Source organism: Oncorhynchus mykiss, chromosome 4 (assembly GCF_057628025.1).
Source record: "Oncorhynchus mykiss isolate SJ-2025 chromosome 4, ASM5762802v1, whole genome shotgun sequence".
Taxonomy (NCBI): Eukaryota; Metazoa; Chordata; class Actinopteri; order Salmoniformes; family Salmonidae; genus Oncorhynchus; species Oncorhynchus mykiss.
In genome coordinates, this window is record NC_143025.1 from 7,462,501 (window position 1) to 7,476,865 (window position 14,365).

At 38.8% G+C, this 14,365-nt stretch overlaps 1 protein-coding gene across 1 annotated transcript in view; it reads left to right on the forward strand.

The window, feature by feature from the left end:
* The window catches only part of LOC110522704 (anoctamin-3), a 135,029-nt gene that overhangs the window by 66,732 nt on the left and 53,932 nt on the right, over window positions 1-14,365 (forward strand). Inside the window, exons 9-11 of the mRNA XM_036968983.2 lie at window positions 1,184-1,290; window positions 13,302-13,357; window positions 13,672-13,793. Of these exons, the coding sequence (XP_036824878.2) occupies window positions 1,184-1,290; window positions 13,302-13,357; window positions 13,672-13,793 (285 nt within the window). The remainder of the gene's footprint in view (window positions 1-1,183; window positions 1,291-13,301; window positions 13,358-13,671; window positions 13,794-14,365) is intronic.

The window sequence follows — 14,365 nt, forward strand, 5'->3', positions numbered from 1 at the left end:
CCATTTTGTTTTCATCTCCTCATCTCATTCTGCCATTTTGTTTTCATCTCCTCGTCACTTTCTGCCATTTTGTTTTCATCTCCTCATCTCATTCTGCCATTTTGTTTTCATCTCCTCATCTCTTTCTGCCATTTTGTTTTCATCTCCTCATCTCATTCTGCCATTTTGTTTTCATCTCCTCATCTCTTTCTGCCATTTTCTTTTCATCTCGTCTCATTCTGCCATTTTGTTTTAATCTCATCACTTTCTGCCATTTTGTTTTCATCTCCTCAGCTCTTTCTGCCAGTTTGGTTTCATCTCTTCATCTCTTTGACAACCTTTGTTCTTCAAATTAACATTTACTGGTCCTGGAAAGCTTTGCTATTTTAGTGGGAAGTTTATTAGATGAAGAGGTAGGGGCTGTACCAATATGTTTTAAGAATGTGATTGACTGCTGACTGCCTTTTAGAAGATCTTAGTTGTTGGTTTCTTCTCTCCTCAGTTTTACAACTATTCTTGTCTAGCAGGCTTGGCGGTAGATACTTGGCGGTAGATACTGATAGCAGATACTTTAGAAAAACTAGATGATTACTTCTTAGATTACTTTTAAATTCAGAAAGGATGTTTGCGAGAGAAAAAAATAATTTAGGCATCTTTCAGTTTTCTCAAAGACATTCAATTCAGCGTTGAAAAAATACCCAAGTTTAAGTTTGTTCCACCTGAGCGAGTCTGACCACAAGTCAGAGACCACTGTGATGTCAGAGACCACTGTGATGTCAGAGACCACTATGACAACACACCAAATCTTTTTTTGTCTTATTCTAATGCCTGTTAAGGGGGAAAGTATTCATAAAGTAACTGAAGGTAATCCAATTACATTACTGAGTTTGGGTAATCCCCAAATTACGTTGCTGATTAACATTTGGGACAGGGAACTAGTAACTGTAACTGATTACAAAAAAAGAAAGTAACCCTGCTGTCTAGAATGGATGATCATGTGTACTGTATCATAATTCTTTAGCAAATCCTTGCTAATGAGCCACTTTCGAACCCCCCCCCCCCTCCCCCAAGTGGGTTAACCCCATTGGAGCGATGCATAGTGGGACTGCCTTTCACGCCAGTGACCAGGGCTCTGTTCCCACATCCTCTGTTTGCTATAAAAGACAATGATGACTTGTTTGTTTGTTTTACTCTCTTCTCTCAGTTTTACCATCAACAACAGACATACGTTCTTCTCCAACTCTACCAGAAGCAGAATAGTCCACCATGTTCTCCAACGCACCAAGTATGAGGACGGGAAGTCTAAGATGGGTACGGATCTACAGTATCCATATCTATCTATCTATCTATCTATCTATCTATCTATCTATCTATCTATCTATCTATCTATCTATCTATCTATCTATCTATCTATCTATCTGTCTATCTATCTATCTATCTATCTATCTATCTATCTATCTATCTATCTATCTATCTATCTATCTATCTATCTATCTATCTATCTATCTATCTATCTATCTATCTATCTATCTATCTACTTTATATATCTATATATCTATCTACTTTATATATCTATCTACTTTATATGTATACTTTAAATGTTGGGGGTTGTCCTTAAATCTTATTGCATCTTAGGCTTTGAAACACCCTGTGTAGACTCAATGTTCATTGTACAAAACAAAATGCAGTATTTTACAATGTGAAATACAGTGACTGTGAATGATAATCCAATAATACTACAGTTCAACGTGATGGTACATAATACCAATCATCATAGTATTACTGTATATCCAGTACTATTCTCAGCAACAAAAAAGAAACGTCCTCTCACTGTCAACTGTGTTTATTTTCAGAAAACTTAACATGTGTAAATATTTGTATAAATAGTTGTATGAACAAAATTCAACAACTGAGACATACACTGAACAAGTTCCACAGACATGTGACTAACATGTGACTAACAGAAATTGAATAATGTGTCCCTGAACAAAAGGGGGGGGGGGGGTCAAAATCAAAAGTAACAGTCAGTATATGGTGTGGCCACCAGCTGCATTAGGTACTGCAGTGCATCTCCTCCTCATGGACTGCACCAGATTTGCCAGTTCTTGATGTGAGATGTGTCGGGTTCACCTTGGGGTCATGATAGGGGCTGTACCAAAAGTTTGATGTATTATAATAATATATCATAATAATTGATTATGCTTATGTTGTATTAATAGAAGGGTAAGGGTTATAAGACCCCTCCCCCTTACATTTATAGGGTCCTAGACTACAGATTAACAATATATATATGCATTATAAGGTTTAATATTGTTCCACAGTCTTTTCTAGTCTCTGTCTCTTATAAAGAAACGGTCTGAGAGATGTGTGACTGAGACAGAACTCTGCAAGGAAGTGAAAGAGATAAGAGACTAGTCAGACATTCCAATATAAATCAACTTGGGGACATTTACTGCTGAGCCTTTCGATAACACTGGAACTCTTGTTTGTATAGCTGTGTGTGCATGGGATTGGTCTCATGAGTAGAAGGTAATGATGTAGGCAGGGACTGGGGGCTTAATAAAATAACTTGGACCCTTTACTATTGTGCAGAACTTACTGGGAAACGTGTGTGCTATGTTCCTGTTATCAACTTCTGTCTGCAATTGCGTCAATAAAGGTTTTTGATTGATTTTCTTAAAGATATTGTCTGGTGTATCTCGGGCAGTTGCTGTTGCCATCCTGTACCTGTCCCCGGGTGTCATGTTCGGATGTACCAATCCTGTGCAGGTGTTGTTGCACATGGTCTGCCACTGTGAGGACAATCAGCTGTCCGTAGCGCTGTCTTAGGCATCTCAAAGTACGGACATTGCAATTTATTGCCCTGGCCACATCTGCAGTCCTCATGCCTCCTTGCAGCATGCCTAAGGCACGTTCATGCAGATGAGCAGGGACCCTGGGCATCTTTCTTTTGGTGTTTTTCATAGTCAGTAGAAAGTGTCCTAAGTTTCCATAACTGTGACCTTAATTGCCTGCCGTCTGTAAGCTGTTAGTGTCTTAACGACCGTTCCACAGGTGCATGTTCATAAATTGTTTATGGTTCATTGAACAAACATGGGAAACAGTGTTTAAACCCTTTACAGTGACAATCTGTGAAGTTATTTGGATTTTTATTAATTATCTTTGACAGACAGGGTCCTGAAAAAGAGACGTTTCTTTTTTTGCTGAGTTTAGATCTGAAACACAAAAGTATGTGGAAACCATTTCAAATGTCTGAGTTTATATATCCGGTACTATATATCCAATACTATATATCCAGTACTACTATATCCAGGACTATATATCCAGTACTATATATCCTGTACTATATATCCAGTACTACTATATCCAGTACTACTATATCCAGTACTACTATATCCAGTACTATATATCCAGTACTTCTATATCCAGTACTTCTATATCCAGTACTACTATATCCAGTACTATATATCCAGTACTATATATTTAGTACTACTATATCCAGTACTACTATATCCAGTACTACTATATCCAGTACTATATATCCAGTAATATATCCAGTACTACTATATCCAGTACTATATATCCAGTACTACTATATCCAGTACTACTATATCCAGTACTATATATCAGTACTATATCCAGTACTACTATATCCAGTACTATATATGCAGTACTATATATCCAGTACTACTATATCCAGTACTATATATCCAGTAATATATATCCAGTACTACTATATCCAGTACTATATATCCAGTACTACTATATCCAGTACTATATATCCAGTACTACTATATCCAGTACTATATATCCAATACTATATATCCAGTACTATATATCCAGTACTATATATCCAGTACTATTATATCCAGTTCTATATATCCAGTACTACAGTGGGGCAGAAACATATTTAGTCAGCCACCAATTGTGCAAGTTCTCCCACTTAAAAAGATGAGAGAGGCCTGTAATTTTCATCATAGGTACACTTCAACTATGACAGACAAAATTAGAAAAAAAATCCAGAAAATCACATTGTAGGATTTTTAATGAATTTATTTGCAAATTATGGTGGAAAATAAGTATTTGGTCAATAACAAAAGTTTATCTCAATACTTTGTTATATAACCTTTGTTGGCAATGACAGAGGTCAAACGTTTTCTGTAAGTCTTCACAAGGTTTTCACACACTGTTGCTTGTATTTTGGCCCATTCCTCCATGCAGATCTCCTCTAGAGCAGTGATGTTTTGGGGCTGTTGCAGGGCAACACGGACTTTCAACTCCCTCCAAAGATTTTCTATGGGGTTGAGATCTGGAGACTGGCTAGGCCACTCCAGGACCTTGAAATGCTTCTTACGAAGCCACTCCTTCGTTGCCCGGGCGGTGTGTTTGGGATCATTGTCCTGCTGAAAGACCCAGCCACGTTTCATCTTCAATGGCCTTGCATCTCACGATACATGATACATTCTTTTACACAGATCAGTCGCCCTGGTCCCTTTGCAGAAAAACAGCCCCAAAGCATGATGTTTCCACCCCCATGCTTCACAGTAGGTATGGTGTTCTTGGATGCAACTCAGAATTCTTTGTCCTCCAAACACGACAAGTTTAGTTTTTACCAAAAAGTTATATTTTGGTTTCATCTGAACATATGACATTCTCCCAATCTTCTTCTGGATCATCTAAATGCAATCTTCAGACGGGCCTGGACCTGTACTGGCTTAAGCAGGGGGACACGTCCGGCACTGCAGGATTTGAGTCCCTGGCGGCATAGTGTGTTACTGATGGTAGGCTTTGTTACTTTGGTCCCAGCTCTCTGCAGGTCATTCACTAGGTCCCCCCGTGCGGTTCTGGGATTTTTGCTCACCGTTCTTGTGATCATTTTGACCCCACGGGGTGAGATCTTGCGTGTAGCCCCAGATCGAGGGAGATTATCAGTGGTCTTGTCTGTCTTCCATTTCCTAATAATTGCTCCCACAGTTGATTTCTTCAAACCAAGCTGCTTACCTATTGCAGATTCAGTCTTCCCAGCCTGGTGCTTGTCTACAATTTTGTTTCTGGTGTCCTTTGACAGCTCTTTGGTCTTGGCCATAGTGGAGTTTGGAGTGTGACTGTTTGAGGTTGTGGACAGGTGTCTTTTATACTGATAACAAGTTCAAACAGGTGCCATTAAAACAGGTAACGAGTGGAGGACAGAGGAGCCTCTTAAAGAAGAAGTTACAGGTCTGCGAGAGCCAGAAATCTTGCTTGTTTGTAGGTGACCAAATACTTATTTTCCACCATAATTTGCAAATAAATTCATTAAAAGTCCTGCAATGTGATTTTCTGGATTTTGTTTTCTCATTTTGTCTGTCATAGTTGAAGTGTACCTATGATGAAAATTACAGGCCTCTCTTGTCTTTTTAAGTTGGAGAACTTGCACAATTGGTGGCTGACTAAATACTTTTTTGCCCCACTGTATATATCCAATACTCTATATCCAGTACTATATATCCAATACTCTATATCCAGTACTATTTATCCAGTACTATATATCCAATATTCTATATCCAATACTATATATCCAGCACTATATATCCAATACTATATATCCAGTACTATATATCCAATACTCTATATCCAGTACTACTATACATTATACTCTATACAGGTCAATGATCGAGATGTTTAAAAAGGGAAGGCATTAGCTAATACAGTGAAACGTATGAATTGTCTGTCTTCTTTCTGTTTTCCTCTGTCCTGCTGATCACATTTGTCTCGTTTGAACTTGTGTCGTTTATCTGTGTATGCATCGTCACGTGGCTTGCTGTTTCAAATCCTTTGCGGATATTCTGTTGAATACCATTTGGCTCTCTAGAAACTAAGGAAGGAAAGATGAGGACATCTATAATTTAGAATTTGGTGGCTTTGGTTAGTTAATAATGGTGGCTTTGGTTAGTTATTAATGGTGGCTTTGGTTAGTTATTAATGGTGGCTTTGGTTAGTTATTAATGGTTGTCGCGTCCTGACCATAGAAAGCTTTTATTTTCTATGGTAGAGTAGGTCAGGGTGTGACTGGGGGGTTGTTCTAGTTTATATTTTCTATGTGGGGTTCTATGTTTGATTTTCTATGTTCGTGATTTGTATGATTCCCAATTAGAGGCAGCTGGGTATCGTTGTCTCTAATTGGGGATCATACTTAAGTAGCATTTTCTCCACCTGTGGGTTATGGGATATCGTTTATGTTTAGTTGTCTGTTCCCACTGCATTGTCGTCACGGTTCGTTTATTCTTTATTTGTTTTGTATTTGCTTAAGTTTCACTTTATTCATTAAAAGTATGTGGAACTCAACGTACGCTGCACCTTGGTCCGACCATTATTATTACGAACATCGTGACAATGGTTGCTTTGGTTAGCTATTAATGGTGGCTTTGGTTAGCTATTAATGGTGGCTTTGGTTAGTTATTAATGGTGGCTTTGGTTAGCTATTAATGATGGCTTTGGTTAGCTATTAATGATGGCTTTGGTTAGTTATTAATGGTGGCTTTGGTTAGCTATTAATGGTGGCTTTGGTTAGTTATTAATGGTGGCTTTGGTTAGCTATTAATGGTGGCTTTGGTTAGCTATTAATGGTGGCTTTGGTTAGTTATTAATGGTGGCTTTGGTTAGCTATTAATGGTGGCTTTGGTTAGCTATTAATGGTGGCTTTGGTTAGTTATTAATGGTGGCTTTGGTTAGCTATTAATGGTGGCTTTGGTTAGCTATTAATGGTGGCTTTGGTTAGTTATTAATGGTGGCTTTGGTTAGCTATTAATGGTGGCTTTGGTTAGCTATTAATGGTGGCTTTGGTTAGTTATTAATGATGGCTTTGGTTAGTTATTAATGGTTGCTTTGGTTAGATATTTACGGTGGTGTTGGTTAGCTATTAATGGTGGTGTTGGTTAGCTATTAATGGTGGCTTTGGTTAGCTATTAATGGTGGCTTTGGTTAGTTATTAATGGTGGCTTTGGTTAGCTATTAATGGTGGCTTTGGTTAGTTATTTATGGTGGTGTTGGTTAGTTATTTATGGTGGCGTTGGTTAGTTATTTATGGTGGCGTTGGTAAGTTATTTATGGTGGCTTTGGTCAGTGATTTTTGGTGGCTTTGGCCAGTGATTTTTGGTGACTTTGGTCAGTGATTTTTGGTGACTTTGGTCAGTGATTTTTGGTGGCTTTGGTTAGTTATTTATGGTGACTTTGGTTAGTTATTTATGCCTCTGGGATATCGTTACTTATTTATGCTTCTGGGATTTGTTTAGTTATTTATGCCTCAGGGATTTGAGAGTAGATGTGGGGGCAATTATAATGTATTTTATAATGCAGGACTTGTTGTGTTGGTGTGGGCTGATTAAAATGTAATCCACTGTAGTTGGTATTCTTCCAATGCTAGCTGATCCTCTAGTCTACTCCATGATCCATCATTCTGTCTAATGTTGTTGTCGTTTTCTCTCCCTTCCACAGACTGATCCCAGATCTCTTTGTGCTGTATAGCGATGGCCATAAGAGTTGGATAGGATATGATATTTAGGCAAAGCATTAGCTATACAGCACAAACAGATCTGGGACCAGGCTTGTCCCTCTCCTTCAAACCTCTTGTCTGTTTGCCCTGTTACTTGTTTGCTGATTAGAGTTTGGCCTTGAAGGGCTCTATGTAATATTAAAGTACTGTGACCTCTCTATGCCTCCTCAGCCAATAAGATCAGAGCGTGCTAAATAAGTGACAAATCCTCTTCAAATCCCCTTGGTCGTGCACGTGACCTAATAAATGTAGTACTGAAATCAGAGGATGACGTTATCTTTCAGAGACCTACTCCTGATGCTGCCAAGGGATGAACTACACACACACACACACATACATACCGATCTCGTCACTGAATCAGACATGCTAAAGGATTATTGCTAAGTAGTGTCCGGCTAAAACACGAAAATGTTGACAATGTTTGCTAGAACATTTACCTTAGCTCCACATTCCTCCTCTTACCAATACTACTGCTTGATACTACTACTAGATACTACTACTAGATATTACTACTAAATATTACTACTAGATACTACAACTAGATATTACTACTATATACTACTACTAGATACTACTACTAGATATTACTACTAGATACTACTACTAGATACTACTATTAGATATTACTACTATATTACTACTAGATACTTCAACTAGATACTACTACTAGATATTACTACTATATACTACTACTAGATATTACTACTATATACTACTACTAGATATTACTACTCTATACTACTATGTTACTACTAGATACTACTACAAGATACTACGACTAGATATTACTACTATATACTACTACTATATACTACTACTGTATTACTACTACTATATACTACTACTATATTACTACTGGATACTACTACAAGATACTACTACTAGATTTGACTAGATACTACTACTAGATACTACTACTAGATATTACTACTAGATATTACTACTAGATACTACTACTATATTACTACTAGATACTACTACTATATTACTACTAGATACTACTACAAGATACTACTACTATATTTTACTAGATACTAATACTAGCTGCTACTACTAGATATTACTACTAGATATTACTACTAGACACTATTACTATATTACTACTAGATACTACTACTAGATACTACTACTACTACTACTATTACTACTAGATATGACTACTAGATACTAGTAGGTACTTCTAGATACTACATTGAACAAAAATATGACTAGATACCAACAATGCCCTCAATCTGTAAGTCACTTTGGATAAAAGTGCCTGCTAAGTGGCATATATCATTGTTATATTAGCTTTCATTTTGCATGGAAGACCAGGCTAGACCCTTTGCATTGAAAACCAGGCTAGACCCTTTGCATGGAAAACCAGGCTAGACCCTTTGCATGGAAAACCAGGCTAGAGCCTTTGCATGGAAAACCAGGCTAGACCCGTTGCATGGAAAACCAGGCTAGACACTTTGCATTGAAGACCATGCTAGACACTTTGCATTGAAGACCAGGCTAGACCCTTTGCATTGAAGACCAGGCTAGACACTTTGCATTGAAGACCATGCTAGACACTTTGCATTGAAGACCAGGCTAGACCCTTTGCATTGAAGACCAGGCTAGACCCGTTGCATTGAAGACCAGGCTAGACCCGTTGCATGGAAGACCAGGCTAGACCCTTTGCATGGTAGACCAGGCTAGACACTTTGCATGGTAGACCAGGCTAGACCCGTTGCATGGAAGACCAGGCTAGACCCTTTGCATTGAAGACCAGGCTAGACCCGTTGCATGGAAGACCAGGCTAGACCCTTTGCATGGTAGACCAGGCTAGACACTTTGCATGGTAGACCAGGCTAGACCCGTTGCATGGAAGACCAGGCTAGACCCTTTGCATTGAAGACCAGGCTAGACCCGTTGCATGGAAGACCAGGCTAGACCCTTTGCATGGTAGACCAGGCTAGACACTTTGCATGGTAGACCAGGCTAGACCCGTTGCATGGAAGACCAGGCTAGACCCTTTGCATTGAAGACCAGGCTAGACCCTTTGCATGGAAGACCAGGCTAGACACTTTGCATGGAAGACCAGGCTAGACCCTTTGCATGGTAGACCAGGCTAGACCCGTTGCATTGAAGACCAGGCTAGACCCTTTGCATGGTAGACCAGGCTAGACCCTTTGCATGGAAGACCAGGCTAGACCCTTTGCATGGAAGACCAGGCTAGACCCTTTGCATGGAAGACCAGGCTAGACCCTTTGCATGGTAGACCAGGCTAGACCCTTTGCATTGAAGACCAGGCTAGACACTTTGCATGGTAGACCAGGCTAGACCCGTTGCATGGAAGACCAGGCTAGACCCTTTGCATTGAAGACCAGGCTAGACCCGTTGCATGGAAGACCAGGCTAGACCCTTTGCATGGTAGACCAGGCTAGACACTTTGCATGGTAGACCAGGCTAGACCCGTTGCATGGAAGACCAGGCTAGACCCTTTGTATTGAAGACCAGGCTAGACCCTTTGCATGGAAGACCAGGCTAGACACTTTGCATGGTAGACCAGGCTAGACCCTTTGCATGGTAGACCAGGCTAGACCCTTTGCATGGAAGACCAGGCTAGACCCTTTGCATGGTAGACCAGGCTAGACACTTTGCATGGTAGACCAAGCTAGGTTGCCTTGCCTCCATGGATAGTTGGGCTGTCATCCATCCATGTATTGTCCCATGTCCATGTCCATCCTCTCTTTGTTCATATCGGTCTGCGTGTTAACCTGTTTGTGTGTACAGTGAAAGCATGCTTTCCGTATGATAGAAAGCACTTGTTATTGTGAACTATCCTATACATTACAAGAGGTCACCTTAACCCTTAACCTTTAAACCCACCAATAGAATGGTCCCCAGTCCCCACTAATGTGTTGCAGTATAGAGCGTTTTTCTAGTTACGTGTCTGCCACTGTGTTGTCTGTCTGTATATAACACAATATAACCCGCGATAGGACAGCCCCTACACCCCACCAATATACTACAGTGTTTCTGTCTGTCTAGAGCGTTTTGCTAGTGACGTCCTCTGTCCTCCATTGTCTCAACAGCTCCTCCTCTATGTTGTGAGTCTCTACTAAATTATTATGGTCACCATGACCGGAGACTGATCTCTCAGTCTGTGAGCTTCTGGGAAGGTGCGTATCTGTGTTGGTGATGTGATGGTGGCATCATTTGGGCCCGTATTCAAAATCTGTCTTGTCTTCGGAGTAGGAGTGCTGATCTAGGACCAGGTCACCCCTTTTCCATAAAATCTGACACAATCTGATCTAGGATCAGATCCCTCCTGTCCATGTCATCTTATTCGTTCTGATCTAAAAGGCTAAACTGATCCTAGACCAGCACCTTTTTACTCTGAGACTCTTTGTAGCAGAAATCCTGGGCAGAGAGCCAGTAGAAATGGTCTGGACTTAATGTTGTTGAGATCCCCCCTGTCGTCTTATTGACTTAGAATGACCTTTCAGACAGTTGGATACCTATAGAAATATATATATACACTTTCTACTTTCAGATTATTCATATTTTGCGTTGATCTTTATTCATAAAATCTCTTTATTTATACATGTTAATCTCATTTAGATAAAAGCTCTTTTTTATACAGGTTAGTCTGATTGATATAAAATATCTTTATTTATACAGGTTAGTCTGATTGATATAAAATCTCTTTATTTATACAGGTTAGTCTGATTGATATAAAATATCTTTATTTATACAGGTTAATCTGATTGATATAAAATCTCTTTATTTATACAGGTTAGTCTGATTGATAAAAAATATCTTTATTTATACAGGTTAATCTCATTTAGATAAAATCTCTTTATTTATGCAGGTTAGTCTGATTGAGATAAAATATCTTTATTTATTCAGGTTAGTCTGATTGTGATAAAATCATTTTATACAGGTTAGTCTGATTGAGATAACATCACTTTATACAGGTTAGTCTGATTGAGATAAAATCATTTTATACAGGTTAGTCTGATTGAGATAAAATCATTTTATACAGGTTAGTCTGATTGAGATAAAATCATTTTATACAGGTTAGTCTGATTGAGATAAAATCATTTTATACAGGTTAGTCTGATTGTGATAAAATCATTTTATACAGGTTAGTCTGATTGTGATAAAATCATTTTATACAGGTTAGTCTGATTGTGATAAAATCATTTTATACAGGTTAGTCTGATTGAGATAAAATCATTTTATACAGGTTAGTCTGATTGAGATATAATCACTTTATACAGGTTAGTCTGATTGAGATAAAATGATTTTATACAGGTTAGTCTGATTGAGATAAAATCACTTTATACAGGTTAGTCTGATTGAGATAAAATGATTTTATACAGGTTAGTCTGATTGAGATAAAATCACTTTATACAGGTTAGTCTGATTGAGATAAAATCATTTTATACAGGTTAGTCTGATTGAGATATAATCACTTTATACAGGTTAGTCTGATTGAGATATAATCACTTTATACAGGTTAGTCTGATTGAGATAAAATCATTTTATACAGGTTAGTCTGATTGAGATAAAATCATTTTATACAGGTTAGTCTGATTGAGATAAAATCACTTTATACAGGTTAGTCTGATTGAGATAAAATCATTTTATACAGGTTAGTCTGATTGAGATAAAATCATTTTATACAGGTTAGTCTGATTGAGATAAAAATGTATTTTTACCCGAGAGAACCTTACTGTCTGTAGTTTTATACAGTGACACATTGACACACGTTAATACAGTATATCTCCATTGAAATAATCAACACAGTTTATTATTTAAAGGTGAGACATAAAAATAAAAAAAATACAAATGTCTATGTTGATTGTGTTGTTTTACGATGTTGTCCTTCTTTGTAGTGTTGCTTGTTGACCGTTGTGATCTTATGTGTCTGTGGTTGTTTCCGTGGTAACGATGCTGCGTTGTCTCAGCGTTTCATCCATTGACAATAGTGTTATCTCTCCGTGGCTAAAGGAAGTCTGCCGTAGGCCTATGTACAGTGCACTTCCACTTAAAGTGATCAACAGCTTCTAGTGATCAAGCTGATATTCTCTGAAACTAAGCATATCAAAGGGGTATATTTACAAAGAAGGATCAAGAAGTTAGCCAGCTAACTTGCCTAAGTATTCTGAAATTACTTTTAATTTCTTAGAAAGATGCGCTTGACATGGTCATGGTTAAATGTCTTGCTTTTTTATTGAATCAGAAAATTCTACAGTTATTTCTGGTTGTTTATCAAAGTTACCTGGCTAACTCATTGATCCTGTTTTTTGTAGCAAACCCCTCATTTTGTTTTCCAGGCTATATTGTGACTAGCCTGCTACAGACACCCACCATAATCCACATGGTTTCCCTCGGGAGACGGTTTTCCTCCCTCAATTAACAATGTTCCTGCAGCATAACCAGCTAATGCAGTTAGCCTTAGGTCTAGGATTTCTGAGACTATGCTCCGTCCGAAATTAACAGAGGACACAATTATCTAGGCTGAGAGCCTAATCAAACTTTTATCACCACACCAGGGGGTGGGGGAGGATAATGCTATCGAACATAACTAGCTCATCATTGAGCTTCTCTCTTATATAATGCATTAAAATAATCATTATTAGAACTGTGGACGTTTTAGATAGAATCCTCATTGGAGGCTGCTTCGTAATGGTGATTGGGAGTCTAGCAATGTTTGAGTCTTGGGAAGGGAAATAAATATGTTTTGAATTATAACTTTATTTTTCCAGTCTCTTATTAGTGCTTCTGCTAAAGTGTGTTTGTTCTTCTATTGAAGGTATCAATAGGTTACTGGGAAATGGGACATATGAGGCTGCATTTCCTCCGCACGAGGTAAGAACATTGTTAGCCTAGACCCGTGTTGGGTGTGTTTCCTGTGGCGTAGTCGAGTGGTTTTGAATTATTCAGAACTCCACCTGTTACACGAGGCTATTTGCTTCCTTTTTAGGGAGGATACAAAAGTGTTGGATTAGGCTAGTGTCAACCTGTCTACTCGTGTGAATTCTCTACGTTTTCTGTTTCTGTCCCTGGACGGCTATAGAAGAGTTGGCTACAGCCCCATACAGTATGAACTAGGCTAGGCGTCGTTATATACCTGTCTTCCAGTCATGTTAATTGTGTTCTGTGTTCTGTACTTCTTTTTTCAGGGTGGATACAAGAGCAGACACCCTATTAAGACTCACGGTGCCCAGAACCACAGACACCTGCTGTACGAGAGGTGGGCTCGCTGGGGCATGTGGTACAAGTACCAGCCTCTCGACCTCATCAGGTAACCACTGGTGTGTGTGTGTATGTGTGTGGAGTCTGTATTATGAGCCCGGGCTCTCCTCTCTGGCTCCAGACATGTCATTTTTCAGGAATTAAACCTCTCCACAGGAAACCCCAGGCTAACTTTCCTTCTCAGGAGTCGTTTCTGAATTAAATAGAGTAGCTAGGTCTGATCTGGTCCAATTTAAAAGTCGACCCACAACCACGGGAGGCCCGGGGAGGTTTTGCTAATCTGTCTTCTCATTGGACTTCTTTCCTCTGCGTTTCATACAACTTGGTCTAAACAAGTCAAATTTAGAGGTCCACTCCAGTCGTGAGGTTTCTTGTTCATTTGGACTTATTTTCTCTGCATTTAACACAACTGAAATACAGCTGTACAGTAGGTGTGACTCTGAATAGGTCCAGATTAAAAGTTCATCGCCTAGTCGGGAGGTTTTTTTGCTAGTTTTTCGTTGGACTCGTTCAAACCTGATGAAGGTCTATTGACAAAATGTTGGTGTGAGATGCATTAAAATTGTTAGTTGTGCATCCAAGACCACCTACTTGTATGTGGTGGAATTCCTTCACTTTCTA